At 37.6% G+C, this 19,501-nt stretch overlaps 1 protein-coding gene across 1 annotated transcript; it reads right to left on the bottom strand.

Annotated features, from left to right (window-relative positions):
- Window positions 1-260: 260 nt before the first annotated feature.
- Window positions 261-1,265, bottom strand: LOC144774026 (olfactory receptor 52K1-like). The gene has a single exon (XM_078659061.1). The coding sequence runs from the start codon at window positions 1,263-1,265 to the stop codon at window positions 261-263; it is 1,005 nt and encodes a 334-aa protein (XP_078515187.1).
- Window positions 1,266-19,501: the final 18,236 nt, after the last annotated feature.

Raw genomic sequence — 19,501 nt, 5'->3', positions numbered from 1 at the left:
AACTGATCAGTAGCAACCTCAATTGCAGTTTTAAATAACTGGAATATTGCAAGCCAATCTGCGAAAAGCAAAAATTACAAATTTATTTTTCTTTACAAATCAATATGTTCACAAAATACATTTTGTGAGGTCGAAAGACTTTTTAACTTTGCAGAATGTGATCAGCATTTTAGCCATAATGTGATTTGGTGAAATCAAGGTTTGCGACCACAAAAATAATTAATAATGCCCCAGACACAATATTTGTTCTTTACAATGCATTATCGATCATTAATTGATTTCTGACAGAAAGCAAACCTGGGCAACAATCGTGCAATCTTCCTGAGCTTGACCATGAACCTGCGAAACACGTGATGCGCCGCAAGCCGCACGTCAAGCGTCAGTCCGTAAATTAAAGGGTTCATCATTGGTGGGCCGAGGAGGCCGGTGGCTGGCACAAGGACATGAACATAACGTGGAACAGTATTTTGCATTCTGTTCAAAAGAACATTACAGAACAATGGAATGTAATATGCGGACATGACGCATATATGGGAGCTGCAGGTGTTGAAGGCCTTGAAGCGATCTTGCCTTAGGGGAAGATTGACAATGGTCTTGAGAATGAGGATGTAAGACAATGCAATGCACACAATGTGTACTGGTACTAATAAGAAGGAAATGGATAAACCATAAAGATTACTTAGTGTGTTGTCGGTACAAGAGAGTTTTGCCACAGCCATGTTTTCACAAAACCAATGATCCACGTGCCGGCTACAAAATGGCAGTCGCAGGATGAGGAGTGGAATTGGGGCAACGAAGACTATAGATCTGACCCAAGATGTCGCTGATATTTTTACAATTAGTGACTTTGTCAGGATAGTGGAATATCTCAGCGGGTTGCACACAGCAACACAGCGATCGAATGCCATGGCCGAAAGAATGGAAGTTTCTAACGCTACGCAAGAAACATTGAGGAACATCTGAATGAGGCAGGAGCTGAAACGGATTTCTGCATCATGAAACCAGAAGATGGCCAGTGCTTTTGGGAGAACACAAGAGGACATAGCCAGATCATTGACGGCTAGCTGGGAAATGAAGTAGTACATAGGTTTGTGAAGCTTTTGTGCTAGTTTTATGACCAAAAGAAGAGTACAGTTTCCCAGAAGAGTAATAATATAAATTGCCAACAGAGGGACAGCAAACCAGAAGTGGTAGTCCTCCAGATCACGGACGCCTCTGAGGACCAGTGTAGAAGGTATGAATCCAGTTTCATTTGAGGAAATCATGATGCCTCTTTGGTTATTGCAAGGTGTCGCTGTAGACATGGCTCTTCCTGGATAGAAAGATATATGATTTCATTTAGTCGTAAGTCTATATTCAATATTATTCTTTCAGAACCTCTAACATTTATTAGACAAATATGATAGTGCAAATGAGATATAGTTGCTTATCCAGAAGACTGGTCCTTGCAGTCAAAACAAACTTTGACAATTATCTGTATGAACACTGTATACAAGAAAAATGATATCAGAAATACTTTATTTCCAAGAAATATATCCTCATAGAAATAATACATACAATTATTTTTCTTAAAAAATTAAAACAGACAATTTTAGTACCCTAAAACGAATATACTGGAAAGATTAGGAAAATAGTGTTCTACCACGAGTACAACTTGCTATTTATAGATGTAGTTTGGAGTGGAGGTATAGACAGTCATTCCCTACATGTGAATGTGAATCATAAACATTTTCTGACAGATATTAAAATACAATATAGTCCACAAGATAGTTTTATTAAAAAAACAGGCACTGTCATCGGAAAAGCAGTCAACGCGTGTTTCATCCATCAGACTTTGACAAGGCTATTGCATTCGGGTTGTTAATTCACAGTCGACTTGATAGTAGCCGGATTCAAATTCCAAGACAGTAAAACCTGTTCTTTCATGTTGATGTCTTATAACATTGAGTTGGGTATGCATAGAGGTAGTTGTGAATTCTTCTCCATATCATCTGGTTGTGAATTTATTTGAGGCTAGGAAAAATACTAGTTGGTGCTAAGCAATGGCCTGATCCTCGACGGTGTTCTGCAATCTTTTGAAAACAGTATCAAGGATCAGGCCACACTGTCTTTGCAAGTCAGTCGCGCTGCTATGAAAACATTACGACCCATTTTCCTTTTTGAATGTAAATACAAAAAGGGAGTGTGACCTACCTTATGAATAGTAGGCTGATGAACTTTGAAAGTGGTAGCGCATGGGTTCCTGCCTCAAAGTGCGCCTTGTAAGCCAGACTAAGGAACGAGACCAAGGGCCATATGTATCAACAACCTGATTTGCTATTCTCAAATAGCGATTTTTTAGAAATCGGTATTTGAGAATCGCAAATAAGGATGTATGTACAACATCGCAATGTTGGCATGTATGTGCTTCACATTGCATTTTAAAAAATGCAAAAAAGAGCATTTTTCAAGGAATTTGCAAATTACCACCAACTTGAAGTGGTGGTAATTTGCAATTCCTTAAGGCCAAATTGCATTTTTTTAATGCTTCTTACAATGCATTTAAGGAATCGCAAAATGTGCGATTCCTTAAATGCAATCGCAAAATAAGGAATCGCACATTTTGCGATTCCTTATTTTGCACGCAGATTTGCTTACTACATACCATTTGGCCAAATTACATTTGCAAACGAATGCAACTTGGCTTGATACATATGGCCCTAAATGCTCTAACAGGAGTGTAAGGAATTCTCCACCGGAGAAGATGTAAAACTAAATGGGCCCAAATAGTGCATTTTGCAGCATAATTTTTAGAGTGGTGATAATGCAATACCTTTTACATGCTATTCTTAAAGAGCACTTACAGAATATTCAAAGCACAGTGTGGCAACAAAGTCTGCCTCATTACTGCAGTGTTTGTGATGAGTGCACACCTTTTTCCCAAAAACGTTTTGAAAAATGGAGTAAAAATGAAAATATCATAGCATTATTTCTACAAAATGATGGCTTAAAAGCCACAGGGTGGCTACACATACTATAGGGAATGCAATATGACAGGGCTTTCAATCATTTTTCATATAATGACTGACCTCAGAGGTAGGTATATGTTGTTTTGTTTTAGTGAATGTGAATTGTTTGTCTGTAGTGAGAAAGATTCAGTGTGGATGTGTTGCTTAGTGGTTTATGATCTGTTTTGTAAAATTTGTACCTATTTGTACATATTTTGTATATATTTTGTATATGCACAAGAAAGGTCTTTGAAAAAATGAAAAAATAATCAGAAAAAATGATTTAAATAAACTAGTTACAAATGTTACATCAGACTGATATGTTTTGTTCATAACAGATCTCTGGCCATCAGAAATTAAGTGAGTCCAGTACTGGCAGTTGTGTTGTTAGTTTAGTCTGATTACATTCCCAGCAGCAGACCAAACAACTAGTCTGTTTCACAATTACACTGCAGCTGAAGTTCAAAATAATTACACACCATATGAACAAATAGAAATACCAAGAAAATACTAAGAACATAGAAATTGGTTTGAAGGTGCCATACCAGACACAATAAACTATGTTAGAATAGGTCCCTTTAGCAATGAAGGAGTAGTACGGCCAGTCTTAGCCGGGTACGCACCGCATCCTAAAATATGAAACATGACAGTAGCACAGGTACGCAGATTGTATTATGTTTATTGACCTTGTGTAGGTGGATCATACAGTTTGTTATGTAAACATTTACATTAAATCCCATGAGGGCAATGCACAACCACAATTAGCTACACCAGACATACACCCACACACAATCAATGCAGGCATGGGTAAAATTCTAATCAGATGGGAAGAAATTCCATTCTGGATTGCACAAAAAGCAAGTAAGCTTGAGGCAGTGTTTCCCCACATGGGACCCCAGAAGAAGCAAATAATTATTTATAATATTCTTGCCAATAGGAATGTCTCACTCTGTGGAAGACTGCACCACTTGGGGTGTGGTCTTAGCTGCAGTATATACCAGAACTCATGGTACCCCTTCATTAGCTGCTTTGCCAGAAGTGGTTAAACAGTTCCAAAATGAATAAGGGGCAGAAGATTAAGTGGATGAGCAACGTTGCCACAGTGTCCGCGATTATGTAAAGTAACATCAAATCGGAAGCTACAGCATTCAGTATATGCCAGCGAATTCCAAATTTAGTTCCGAGACAACAAGAGCGCAAAATACCTAAAATTATCGAAGAAACCTATGCAACACTGGGTAGAGATCATTTAGATGCCAGACCTAGCAAACTACAAATAAAGAGTAGTTCTGAAAAGGATAGCTCAAAGCAAGCACCCCAAACCGCTACAAAGAGGATGTGGGAAAATAAGAAAAATAAAGAAAAGTCTAAACCGCCGAATAGGTCTCCTCAACAGGAAGCCACTGAGAAGTGCTAAAACTGGCGTGAAGGTGATAATATCAGACAACCTGTCAAGTATCAGTAAACTGATACATATTCCTCTCATTACCTTCAATTAAAAAAAAAATGCTTGGAGAGAGGTGGCTGGAGAGAGCGCAGATTAGAGGAGTATGTGAAACCAAAGAAGGACTCACAAAGCTCATTCGACTACATAAATAAACATGAAGATAAACCCAAATCATCTAAACTTCAATTTAAAAATAAGGTAGCGGGACTGTAAGGCAAGCATGCCTCGCACAATGAGGACCCTGTTTATGAACGGGAACTGAGCTCTGCACATGGTAGGCAATGTTGCAGAGGTCGTAATAGTTCTCTAGAACCTGATGAACTGCCTTGGGGCAGGAGCGCTGACTGACTGTATCCAGGTGGAAAGATCAGATACATGGGTAAGTCTCCTACATCGCTTATGGGACATGCAACTCCAGATGAAAGGGGATATTCAACGATCTATTAAAGTTCTCTTTTGGCAGAACTTGTCAATTGGCTGTGACATTTTCTTGGCTGAAAGGATTTGCCACCAGAATTTGTCATGGACTGCCCAAAAGGAGAAACAGTAATTTGTCCTGCCTTCTCCGACCTCATTTCAGAACACATAAAACATTCATACGTCAAACAGTGGGCGTTAGAACAAACTTCTGCATTATACCGCAACCATATGGGGTGGGATGACAGTTCCCCTTATCATGAGATACCATTAAAGTTGAACCCACATCCTCAAAGACAATACCCCATTAGAAATGAGACTAAAAAACAAGTTAGGGAAATTCTCCAACAACTTTAATATCAGGGTGTAATAGAAAGTTGCTCCTGCTCAATTAATATTAGTTTGTTTCCAGTAATGAAACACGACGTTTCAGTATTAGACTACAGACATTTAATCACTGCTACTCACATATTTGCCGTACAAAACACACATATTGCAGTACTAATTAACAATATAATGCATTAAAAATAAAAACTACTCTAGATATCTTGAATGTATTTTTCTACGAAGATGTACTGCATTTTCCATGCTGGGTTCACAATGGCAGTTCTGTCAAGGGACTTAGGGGTATAAAAATAGCCCCAGCATCTCTTTGACTCTAGTGACAAAACCTCTACAAAACTTTGATGACCAGGCATTTTCCTATTTCGATGACATATATTTAACTGATTATGACCTTTCAGTACACTTGACAAGAGTGGATCACATAATTGTGGGATTTGCTCACATGGCCTACTAAGTTAAATTAAAAAAATCAAAGATTGCCCATCTCAATGTCCTGTTTCTGGGATACAAGTTGTCAAGTGAAGGCAAAAGCCTGGCAACGCCCTTCTTAGAGAAGTGTACACAACTACAACCTCCAACTACGCTGACGAGATTACAATCCATATTGGGATTCTTAAATGTTGGCAGAACATACATTCTAGACTAAGCAGAATAGTTTAAACAATTCTATGGCCTAATACGTCCAGACTTTTCAAGAGCACATTGGACACTTGAACATAGACAGATTTTACGTTCAGTAAAAGCTGACATGCTAGCTTCAAAACACTCACAGACATGTGGAAATACTACAAACCAGGTGCTATGGATCATTGTGGGGTCATCATGGAATACCTGCTTTCTTCAATGAAGAGGACAATACTGACTGCATATATATCGCATTTATACACTAATGGTGAGATATGTTTTGCACTGACAGAAATAATTCTGACAGCGAAACAGACTGCTGAGTTGAGAGAAAGAGCATTGGCTCAGGGGAATGGAATAATGTCTGTGACCCCGGTGCCGACCCTAGAGGCCGTCACAAAGGCCAGAATTCTAAATGCTAAAGCATTACATCCATGATGGATACAATAGGCTAACTCCCTTACTGCAACCGATGTACGCTACAGATTTGATTCCACACTACATTCACAGGCTTTTTTGCAATACGAACATGAGCATTCTCTGCCTAATGTAGTCAAGCCTCTAGATCAGTATGATTACAACATGTATACTTAAGACACTGCCCAGCCTGCCGTAGGGACAAAGCGGCATAACTCAGTGGCGTACTCACAAATATTGGAAATTAAATATGGATAACAAAAATATTGACTTCCTGTGCTTAACTAGTAAAACAAGAAATATCGAAAAATATAAAAAATATTGATTTTAAACTATATTGAAAACATCTATTATATCAAAAACATTGATTCACACAATATAAACAACAATATTATAGCCAATTTAATAAATAGAAACAAAATATTTATATAAAAAATAAGTATTAGAAAAAAGTTAAAAACACTTTATACAAAATATTAATTTAAATATAAATATATTATATCAACACCATCACTACTATTCGTCCTAAACAATTATATACCTAAAATCATACTAATACAATTGATGAAAAAAAATACAATTTTACCATTGTGTGCAAGGTTGTAAGTTGACAATCTAAACACATTGACATTTCTTTGTTTATTTGAATAAACCACCATAAGATCTTCAATTTTCAAGTGCTGCTCTCCTCTATGCAAGATGGACAAGATGTATTGGATAATGTGGCCGGACGGACACCTGGGTATAGCAGCACCACTAGTGATTTGGCAGCACACCAGCATCTGCGTTGTGGATTTGAAATTCACGAGGCAGGCCTGCCCTCAGCTGCCCCAGCTAAGCGACCTGAAGAGCATGGGTGAAGAATCGTTAGACGGGAATCAGAGGATGCCTGAAAACACAATATGCTTCTCCCCAGATTTGTGGCATGCACACGTGCCAGTAACAAGGCTCAGCGACTTCACAGATAAGAGCTGTTCGGTGCTGTCCCAAAGCTGAGCTTTGAGGACTTGGGGTCGGTGGTTTGTCGAGAAATGATTGATGAGGAGTATGCACTAAGGGAGCAGGTGGCTCTAGAACTATTCACAGAAAACAAGAATGTGAGTCAAGTGGTGGGAACAAATATGGGGTGAGTGCTGAAGGGTCTGCCTCTAACGCTCATTTTTTACTGTGTTTTTACTTTCTTTTTAAAACTCTTTGCTGCTAATTGCTAATCCTCTTTAGAAATACATTGCTGCCATTTTCTATCTATCCGCACTTTACACTGGGAACGGGACTCTCAGTTGGGCTCCTTCTTTACATATACTGCCACAATTTTAATATTAGAAATGAGACGTTAATGTTCAAACGCTTGCTGTATTTTAAACTTTTCTGGTGCCCTCGGTCCGCTGTGGTTATTCCGATTCTGCGGAAGGGCTTCCCAGACACTCCTCCTCGCCTCAGGTGTTCCGGTGGGAGGAGCATAGCGTGTTGATCTCCTTACGGCCAGCACTAAATTCCACATGCTGGGTCGGACGAGCCTAAGGCAAGCCCGTCTGCGCCCATCCACATCCTGAACGTGCCAGGGTCAAATATGCTGCCGGTCATGGACAAAACTATTGTTACTCCGGTGAGGAATTAAGGGCTTTTAATATGCCAGCTAGTGACTGCCATCATAATCTCCACCCAGACGAAATAACAGGCTTAGCAACCTGCATAAATTGCCATTTTGAACTTAGTTTAGATGCCAATACGATCTCTATTTCTGGTGATGGAGCGAGATACAGAATAAAATTTCATTCAAACTCGCAAAGTTAAACTTCCATAAAACAGTAACCGTATTAACAAGCACGAGATGAAAAGTACTAATCAACCTAGTTTAAAAATGCATTTACACAACACGAGGGACTAATTTATGTGCTCTATGTTGCAATTGCAAGTGCGTTGAAAATAATAAACTAACCTTGTCTATTGTCTTTGTCAGTATTAAATGCGGCTGTTTAACTAATGGCATGTGCTTATTTGTGTGCTTATGTTATGTCTTTTCTGTGGCAAAAGCTCGTGGAGAATCCTGCGGCCTAAAAGAAGAAGGTAGATATAAAATGCAGCTTTGTGTGCACAGCTAGGTAACATAAATTAATGGGTTAATAATAACTAGCAAAGGGGGTGGGTAACAGAATGGGTCTCAATTCTCTAATTAATAAATGTTTTGTGTTTGTTTGAATAATAGTTTCCTTAAGAGAGAGGCCTAAGGCCTGTGAAAGATGGTGTTTAGAATCCTGTCCAGAGTAGAGCCTTGCACAAGAAGTGGAAACTTTTACCACATCGACAGTTGTCAGAGAAATGCAGTTAAATAAGTTGTGCTAAACGTGCTCTTGGAGAGACAGATTCAAGGACAGGAAGCGGCAAGATTGCCAAGCTAAGGAAGTCCCAAACTGTAACTCGTGTGAAATGTTTCATTTTCAAGGAAGCTAAAAGTCACGAAAAGCAATGGACAATAGAGCTGAAGAAAAGCTCGATTTTAGTATGGTAACGGTGATGACACGTAATGGACTGACATCAGACAGCCAATGAAAACTCTGGATGGCAAAGAAAAGTGAACAATTTTGTGGAGATTAGCTAGTTAGAAAGGTATAAAACCTGGCCCCATGGGCATGACGGCGTCTTCTCGCTTTCAGATTCCTGAAGGGCGTGACGTGCTGTTGGACTCTTTGGTGCACGTAAGGACAGCAGTCTTTAATGTCTATTCTTTTTAGTTGGATCGAGTTTTAGACAGGGAAATAGAATTTAGGGAATGGAAACTGTTATTTTACTTTGATTCATGCTAATTGATTTGCCTTTAAAATGTCAGTCTAATAAGTCTTTTCCTTAATAAAATGCTGCTTATACTTTGCTTATAAAATTAAGATTTAATCAAAAATGCTCTTTCTTTGAATAATAAATTAAATAAAATTAGATTTTGAAACGACAAGCTGGTCTTGTTTATTTATGGTCTAGTTACCATCAGTTGATCCATTTGCCTTAGTGACTTAATTAAATGATATATGTTTTAAACCATGGTAAGAAACGTTATACTGCAGTTGTATATAAATGTGTAAATAGTTTTGTGAATAGTTCTGATTAATTAGGCCACATGATTCAGTCGCTCAAAAATTGTCTCGTTGGTTTATGGGCCTTGGTAAGTGATTCATGATTAATGGTGAGTATTGTGGAGATAGGTAGCGTTGGTGAGACAGTTTTTCATTAGGAGCGCTGGATCAATAACTTGGTAGCAGAGTTACGGTTACTATGGTAACGGACATGCTACATGGTAATTACATAGGATTGATGACTAAAACATGTTAAGTTTGTCCAGTTGTTATATGTAGTCGAAAGGTTTTTTCCAGCAGTGTGAAAATTCCTGGTATGCCGGCAAATAGTGTAGTGTAACAGGTGAAGTTGCACAGTGCATTTGTTTTGTTTCAAAATAGTGTATTGTCATATATCACTAGTGTTGTGGACGTACAGCACAAGTTTAAGGATTTTAGGTGTGCAAGGTAGAATGTATAGTGAGGATTGTCTATGAAATCGTAACTTTCGAGTATAGGGACAGTTGTCCTGTTTTAAAACTCACTGTGAAAAGAGTAGTAGAATTTATCCAAGCTTGTGTGAAGGGTAAGGAAGCGTCGTCTATCTTACTAGCGAATGAGGATTTCTATGGTTGGTTAAAGTCCTACCAAGATTCATGTATGCATGATTAGGGATTTCTTCTGTTTGAATGTGCGTAAATGATTTTGTAATATACGATCGAGTGAAACTTTGAATTGTTACTATATGTGCATTCAGAGAGAAACGAGTTTGTTATTACTTGATAGAAGGGTAGAGTAGCCTAACTTTATCAACAAATTTGAATATTCTGTGAGAATAGCGTTGTCTATTTCACGCAAAAGAATACTTGAATGACTGAAAAAACTATCACTTTATTTTAACGAAACAGACAAATGGTTTGTTTTTCTGTAGTTACTAACTGAATTTCATTGAAAAGATTTGTAAAAATGGCGCCGTGAAAATATTTTGTAAAGGAGGTGTCATTGTCAGAGCGGAGCGAGGACAGAGAAGCTGCAGCAACAGTATACGTCACTGGTGTCGTGCTGTGATTGGCTAGCATACGTCACAGTATTCGCGCACTGATTGGCTCATATGACTAGACAGGCTTAAAGCTGATTGGCTTATCCTGAAAGGCAGTAATTCTATTGGTTGAGCAGAATACTGACGAAGCTTAACCTGATTGGCTTGTTGGTGAGTTTCGCGTATGGATTGGTTGGTTTTGCGGAACAAACAGGAAATACTTACGATCTTTTTCGAAGCAAGCGGAATTGTTTTAAAACATGGATTATTATTACATGAAAGAGAAAAATAAGCTTTCATGGTTTCAGAAATTAAAAAATAAATTGAAACCTGACAAGAAAATTAAAACGCGAGGTGGAAGATTACTTCATAAGTACAAAACACCCGCAGCCTATATGTTAGGTGAATATGGTTATCATACTTGCCTTTGGATGGAGAATTGGATGGAATATACCAAAAATGAAGGTGTAGTAGCATGGCCGGAAGATGGGTCATTTAATATTAAGGTTTTGAAAAACTTAAGAGAAAAAATGATGACTCTTGTTTGTACCAAAGCCCAGACCTACTAAATTTGAAGCTTTAGCTGAATGGAAAGATGAGATGTTTGAATTAGAACGAGAAAACAGAGGTGTAATAAAAGGCACTAGATTGGACATAAATAGGGAAACTCCTTGGGATAGAATGCGTCGATGGAGACGTGCAGACATGTGTGATGGTCTGTATCCAGCAAGATTTGGTGAGGCTACTGGTCAAAAGAGTGCCCAAAAGAAAAATAATAATGCTGAAGATAATGATTTAGAAGATGCGGTTTTAGAAGAGATTTATATTACAAAACAGAAACCGCCACCTTACCAACCAGTTTGTTCATGGTCATCCCCGAGAATTCCTCCAGGAACTTCTCCAAGTGCTCCTCCTAGAGAAATAATTGATGAGACACCACCCAGATGAAATCAGAATAATGCAAAAACTCCCGAAAGAGTAGAAACAAGAACTAATTCTAGTATATCAGGAGAAAATAGAAATTATACTGAAACCCCAGTTCAGAGAAATGAAACCCCAAGAAATGTAATGAGAACAGAAAGATGTGAGGAAACACCAAATACCTCAGAATATTTTCGATCAAAAGATGAAATAATACAACAGTTAACTAAAAGCATGGAAGCAGTAACAGTACCAGTAACGAATGGACCTGTTCTTCCAGTATTTGATCAAAGGGAAGTAAGACATTCAGCTTTAACTGTTCCATTAAATGCGGACATTCAGAAAGTGGCTGAAAATTTTTACTCAGATTTATCTGAAATTCACCGAGAGAAAACAATGATGCCCGATTTAACGTTTAATCAAAGTTTGACAAGTAAAACTCCAACTGGTGCAGAATCTGATTTTGAAACTCCAGAAAAGAGCATAAATTAAATAGATTTAACGCATACCCCACAAACCCCAGAATTAGAATTAAAATTACTTGATGTTGCAAAACTGAAAGCAGATTTGGAGGAATTGATTATTGGCACAATTGGACCTGACAATTTAAAGCTATATCAGGATGGTGAATTATTGTTTATTTGCAAAAGCATATAATGGAAAACAAAAACCAAGTATGACCAATTAGAAGAAATAGCTGCTGAATTAGAAGTTGATTTGAGTAGACAGAAAAATTTGGGAAAACATTACAGAGTGGATTTCTCTGAAAAAGACATTGAGAACTTGAATACCACAGGAAGAATAATTCATATAAAAGAATGGATTGTTTTTCTAAAAAGATTAGGAGAATTAAGTAAATGGAGAGTAAAATGGACAAAGAAAAGAGAGGAATAAAGAAGAGAAAGAGGTGAAGTAGCAAATCAGTTTCCAATGAGAGAAATAGCAGGAGGTGGGTATGTGCATGTTCCATGGACAAGACAGGACATTTTACTGTTCACAAATGATTTTCCTGGGCTGAGAGAAAAGCCTGTGGAATGGTATCGACAGGTAGACAGATTTGTTAATGTTTCAAAAGTTCTGTGGATTGATCTTGATGGATTCTTTGGCATTGTTGTCCCATCGGATCTTTGGACAGAATGCAAAATCTCTACAGATTGGCCCAAAGAAGAACCTGCTCGAGATAGAATAACAGGTGCTCCTTCAGCAGATGTTATGAATCTGTACGATAAGGTAATTGTGTGGTTAAAAACAAGATTCCCCAAAAAGAAGTTGATTGGGTTAAAATAGACAGAACAAATCAAGAGCCAAAAGAATCAGTACATTAATTTTATGAAAGATTACTGCTGGTATTTAAACAATACAGTGGTTATGAAAAATTGAGTGAGAAGGATATGAGCCACTTCATATACAGATTTGTTTATGGCTTAAGACCTGAAATTGGTAAAATGATTAGATCTGGAATAGTTGGCTGGCAATCACTTTCAGTTGATGACATTTTGAGAAAAGCAAAATATTGCAGTGATGAAATAGATGCTAAACAAAAGAAGCTAAAAGAAAAGGCTATGTGGGCACAGGTAAAAGTGGCTGAACAACAAATTGCAACATTAGAAAACAAAAATGTTCATCAGAATCAAGGTAAATTTAAAGATTATTTTAATAAACCGAAATTGATAGGAAATATTGAAGAGTTAAAACAGAAACTCCTATGTTTTAATTGCAGCGAAATTGGACACTGGAAGCGCGAATGTAAGAATCCACCCAGAAATTTAACAAAATGCATCATTAAATCCACAGATGCAGAATGAGATAAATCAGCAGCAACAGCTACAGCGACAGGTAGTGGTTCAGCAAAGTCAGATTCCACAACCGCCACTTCCAAACTGTGTGAATGTGCAGAGATACAGTACAGAAACAGGATTCTGCGGAGGTGAATAGGTAAACAGACCGCAAAGAGTGAATGGGTCAAATGTTTCTCAACAATATTGGATGAAAGAAAATGGAGGGAGTGATTCTGAGAATTACTTATGACGGTGCCTGAGAGAGGAGGAAGAGTGTGTGCTTGGAGCCACTCTTGAGGTAGATCAGTCTGGTCCATTTGTAAATGGTAAAGTGAATGATGTAGAAATTACTTTTCTCGTGGACACAGGTACTACCCGTTCTACTGTTAGATCAGTGGAAATAGAAAACCTGCCTCTCTCTGGGGATACCATCCAAGTAGTTGGCGTAGCTAATCAACAAATGAAAACAGATTTAACAGAACAAGTTCAACTTGAAATTGGTACATTTAAAGACAAGCCTAGATTTGTAGTTTGTAACAGCAGTCCTATAAACCTGTTTGGGAGGGACATCCTTTGCAAGATGAACTGTAAAATATATTGCTCACCGGATGGTATTGAGCTCCAAACTCAAGAAGAAGATGGGCTTTACAGGTTAACAATGTTAATGGTTGAAGCAGAGGAAAGTAAATTATTTCCTGCATTTGATAAAAATAATCTACCTGAAGAATTAAAAGAGACAGTCAATGCTAAAATTTGGGATTTGACAGGAGATGAAATGGGCTTGATGAAAAATGTAGACCCAGTAAAAATAACAGTGAAACAAGGAGCAGATTATCCAAACATTCCTCAGTATAAAATGAAAGCAGAAGTTATTGAAGGTGTTAAACCTGTAATTGACAAATTTATAAAACAGGGTGTTCTAAAAGAAATTGAAAGTAGTCCATGTAATTCACCGATTATGGGAATTAAAAAGCCAAATGGAACTTTCAGGATTGTTCAAGACCTGAGAAAGGTTAATCAAATAGTTGTTCCATGTTGCCCAGTTGTACCAAACCCAGCGGTAATTCTATATCAGATTCCGCATGATGCAGAATGGTATACAGTTATAGATCTTTGTAACGCATTCTTTACTGTTCCATTGCATCCACAAAGCCAACAAATTTTTGCGTTCAGGTTCCAAGAGCGTATCTTAGCATGGTGTCGTATCCGTCAAGGGTATACAGAGAGTCCATCCATTTTTAATCAGTTGTTAAAGAAATCCTTGGAAAATCTAGATTTACCTGGAAAATCAACGTTAGTGCAGTATATTGATGATCTCCTTGTGGCTGCAAAAACACGAGATAGCTGTGTGACAGATACCATTACTCTCTTGAATCATCTGTCAGATGAGGGACATAAAGTGTCTCCTGCAAAATTACAGTTTTGTAAACAAGAAGTAAAATATCTTGGTCATAGAATTGCGAAAGGAATCAGGCAAGTAACAGTTGAGAGAATACAAATGATTCAGGGAATGCAACCTCCAAAAACACAAAGACAGGTCAGAATGTTTCTAGGAATGGTAGGTTATTGTCGTCAATGGATTAGTGGATTTTCAGTAATTGCAAAACCTTTGCAGAGATTGACAAAAGCAGACATAAAAGCCCCGATTACCCTAACAGAAACTGAGTTAGAAGCTTTTGAACAGTTAAAAAGAAGTTTGTGTGAAGCTCCAGCATTGGGAATGCCAGACTATGAAAAGGAATTTGAGCTGTATTGCAGTGAAAGGGAAGGTTGTGCATTATCAGTCCTAATTCAAAGACATGGAAAACTGAGAAAGCCAATAGCTTATTTCTCAGCAGTTCTTGATCCTGTTGCAAAAGCATTGCCAGGCTGCTTAAAAGCAGTAGCTGCATAAAGCGTAAGTTTAGAACAAAGTGAAGGCATAATAATGGGATTTCCTGTAAAAGCATATGTACCCCATTCAGTTGAAATTCTCCTCACTAGAAGCAAAACACAGCATCTGACAAGTAACAGGCTAATAAAATATGAGAAACTTATTCTCGGATCAGATAACGTTTCGATTGCGAGATGTGTGAATTTAAATCCTTCCACATTATTGCCTGATGGTACTGTAACAGAAATCAGAAATGAAAATGATATTGATCATGAATGCTTTAGAATATTGCACCAAACCAAGGCAAGACATTAAAGTTGTCCCTTTACCTGAATCAGATTTTGTTTATTTTGTTGATGGTTCATGCTTAAGAACAAATGAAGGTGTTCTGAGTGCAGCATACTCTGTCTGCGTAGTTGCAGATGTAGTTGAAGCATACTGTCTCAAAGGAATTCGTTCAGCTCAAGTAGCAGAATTAATTGCTTTGATTTGTGCATGTGAAAGAGCAAAAGAATTCAAAGTTACCATAGTGACTGATAGTCAGTATGGATATGGCGTAGTCCATGACTATGGCCAGCTCTGGTCTCAGAGAGGTTATTTAACTTCTGTGGGAACTTCTAATAGGAATGCAAAATTGATCAAAAGATTGATTGATAGTATTCAGCTACCAGAGAAAATTGCTGTTGTGAAATGTACAGCGCACAAAAAAGGAGAGGATTACATGACTAAGGGAAATGCCTATGCTGATGAAATTGTGAAATTTTGCGCAAAGAATAATATGTCCATTAATCTGGAAAAAGACAATGAACATGTTTTGAATTCACTTATACTAACATCTGTAATTGAGACATGGCAAGGAGTAAAAGATTTACAACATGAGGCAGATGATGAGGAAAAAGACACATGGTTAAAATCAGGTTGCAGACAGCGAGAAGAAGATCACATTTGGGTTTACAAAGATGACAGACCAGTAATGCCAGATTGCATGATTGCTGACATGGCACGAATGTATCATGGTCCAGGACATTTAGGAAGAGATTCAATGATTAGGTTGTTTAGGCAGACATGGTACAATCCAAAATTCAGGATAATTGCAGAATCTTTTTGTGAGAGATGCTTGATCTGCCAACAGATCAATCCAAACATAAAAACAGTTGTGAGCATGGGAACCATAGGACGGGAGGGTGGTCCTTGTACCAGATTACAGCTTGATTTCATTGACATGCCACCCCACAATAAATTGAGATACGTTGTGGTGATAATCTGTCTGTTTTAGAGATGGGTAGAAGCGTTCCCAACACGTCACAATGATTCAGTTACTGTGGCAAAATTGCTTTTAAGAGAGATCATACCAAGGTATAGATTTCCGGTGACGGTCGAGACTGATCGTGGCACACATTTTGAAAACAGATTGTTACAATTGATTTGTGAAGCACTGGTCATAAAGCAAAAGTTACACTGTGCTTACAGACCAGAAGCATCAGGTGTTGTTGAACAAGTGAATGGCACAATAAAAAATAGAATAGCAAAAAAGTGTGTAGATACAGGAATGAAGTGGACAGACGCACTTCCACTTGTTTTGATGTCTTTGAGAAGTACTCCAGATAGAAAAACAGGTTTAAGTCCACATGAGATACTCATGGGCAGAGTGATGAGACAAGCATTTGTTCCAGTTAGCAAACTATTGAGTATTAATGATAGCGTCACATTGGAATACTGCAAGAAACTATCTGACGTGGTGACTTCTGTGTTCCATCAGGTGGAAACTGAAGTGATAACAAAGGAAAAGGAACAAGCTCATGATCTGTAACCCGGAGACTGGGTGAGGACAAAAGTACACCAAAGAAGAAACTGCCTAGTACCCAGGTGGCAAAAGGCAAGACAGGTGATACTTGTCACAACAAATGTAGTGAAGTGTAAAGGTTTGAAGAGATGGATTCATGCTAGTCACACTATTCGAGTGCCACCACCTGAAAATCCTGACAAAGGTGACACTACAGCTGATTCAGATTCCGAAGAAGAACCTGAAAGAAATCCAGATCCTGAAGATCGACAAGGAAGTCGACATCTGGAAGAAAACTCAAATGCTAATGAGGCATTGAATGAAGAAATTGAAGAGGTTGTGATACAAGACTCTGAGAATGATGAAGATCTGCTCGAAAAGAAGCAGACAAGGAGTCTAAACAAGGAGTAATTCAAGATCAGGAGAGTATTGAAAAGCAGATTGGAAGCTCTGGAAGAAGGAACGAAAATTCTGAAACTGGTGGATTAGAAGTAATTGAAGAAGAAGAAGACAAATTACCAAGTATCAGCTATGAGGATGATGTTCCTAACTTAGTGAAGCTGCCGGGTAAAGAAGTACCTGAATCTAGAGCTGATATCACAGAGAGTGAAACTGATGAAAGTGATGATGAATCCAATGTGAAAAGACCAAGAAAAAGAGCTTGGAGAGTAGAGTGTAATCTAACAGAGCCAAAGAAGAAATTATCAAGAAAAGGAGATAATTGGCCAAATGAAAATGCGTGCCTAAAATTCAAATTAGTACACAGATCAAAGGAGCAGGTTAATGAAATCTCAAGTCAGAAAGGTGACTCTGAAAAGAAAAATCAAGCTGGGAAGAAAATAGAAGTGATTAGCAGTAGAGCAAAGAGGGTAATAAAACCTAATCAGAAGTATAAGTCACCTGAGTGGACTTACATCATAATTCCACCAGTGGTGGAATTGAATAGTAGTATTCAGGAAGATTTAGATGACACAAGTGATAATGATTGATTTTGTTTCCACACAAGGTTGAAATTTGTATTTGGCACAAGGCCGAAGAAACTGTGTTAGGTGAGACAAGGTCGAAGAAATTGTGCTAGCTGGAAAAACGCATTGATGTAAGACGTAAGGTCGAAGAAAAGCTGTTAGAAAGTAGGGTTTTCTTTTTTAAAAAAAGAAAAAACTGGGGGGTGTGTATATTTAGAAATTTTGATTTTTGATATTTTTTGTAAGGCTCTTGTTTCAAAGTAAAGATGCCTTCTACTAATAGCAATTCGAGATGCTCTATCTTAAGGAGATGTTGCAAAATGTCTTCTATTTGTGTGATTCTATTAATTTTGGTTTGGTTAATTTTAGCTGTCATTTTCCCTTTTGGAGTTGACAAAGAATTGTACAAAACTAATATGACAAGTAAAGTTGTGGCTAAACAAGATAACCATGGTGTAGTAGGCAAAACTAATAGAGTTATTGAGCACAAGCCAGAGATCCACCAAGATAGGTCTGTTGGTGATTTTTATAGTAATACCTTCTCAAGACTTTTATCTGAATATGTTAAGGTAATGGATGTGAAAGATTGTTACATTTGTGTGAAATTACCTGCTTCTGTTTCAGAAAGGGTTACCTATAACATGTTTCCTCTTACTTATGGCATCACATGTAGTGTAATAGCTAGTTTGTTTTATCGGACAGGTTGTTTAGAGTATTATTACTCTAACTATGACGAGATTTTTGCTAATCTAAAAGTTGATAACAGCCTGAATAAACTGAAACATGCTAAACAGATGAGGGAATTTTTCATAGTAACTAATGAACTTACTTATGAGTATGCTTTTAGAAACAATCTAACATGCGAGTTGAGGTCGGAAGAGAAATCTTTCTTAAACTTGGTTGAAGAGAGAAGGGCAATTTATAAGAGAAATGGGATGCTGAAACAAACCAAATCTAAGTGTTGGCAGATTGAGGATGAAAAGCTTAATGATAGAATTGAGAATGTAGCTATTCACATAGATAAACCTGTAAGTGGAAAGCTTTGTATTAGACGAGACAACACGCTTTTTGACAATTACTTTGTAGGTGCAAGTCAATGTGAAGATACTTATCAAATCTTAGGTGGATGGAGATTCAAAGGTGGCAAATATCCAATTTTTCCTGGAATTTATTTTGTGTGTTGGGATAAAGCTTACCACTGGTATGGGACTTGTTATGTTGGTTTAGTTTTTCCAATTTTTTTTCATGTTGATAGAAATGCAAAGGGTTCATTTGAAATTAGCAATCATCTGAGCAGATTCAGAAGGGAAAGCTTTTCAGAAATTTTGGGTGACATATTTGGTGCAGTAATACCCATGGTGGGTATAACCCTGAATGCAGTTAAAATCAGAAAAATGTCTACAATTGTTGATAGATTGTCAACTGATACTGATAGTGGATTCCAATTAGTAAATACAGAACTTATTGCCATGAGAACCATGGTAATGCAGAACCGTCTTGCTCTGGACATTCTGCTAGCTAAAGAGGGAGGAGTCTGTGGAATTTTGCATGTTCAGCATTGCTGCACACATATCCCAGACAAGAGCCAGAACATAGAATTGTACATCAAGAATATTACTGAATTACATACTGAGATAGAACCTATGGAAAATGAAGATTTTTCAGAACGTTTGAGCAAAAGATTTGCAGCAATCAAAAACTGGTTTCAAGAGATTGGTAGTTCAGTTTTAGGCAAAATATTGTGTCCTTTGATAGTTATAGTCTTTGTGATGCTTTTGTTAAAAATTAGTTGCATGTTACACAAGAGAAAGAAATACCTAAGGGAAAAGAAAAGAATTTATAAACTTAGAAAAGAACAGGA

The sequence above is a fragment of the Lissotriton helveticus genome, chromosome 8 (genome assembly GCF_964261635.1).
Source record: "Lissotriton helveticus chromosome 8, aLisHel1.1, whole genome shotgun sequence".
Classification (NCBI taxonomy): Eukaryota; Metazoa; Chordata; class Amphibia; order Caudata; family Salamandridae; genus Lissotriton; species Lissotriton helveticus.
Note: the sequence above shows the minus strand (reverse complement) of the source record. Positions and strands in the feature narration are given on the sequence as shown.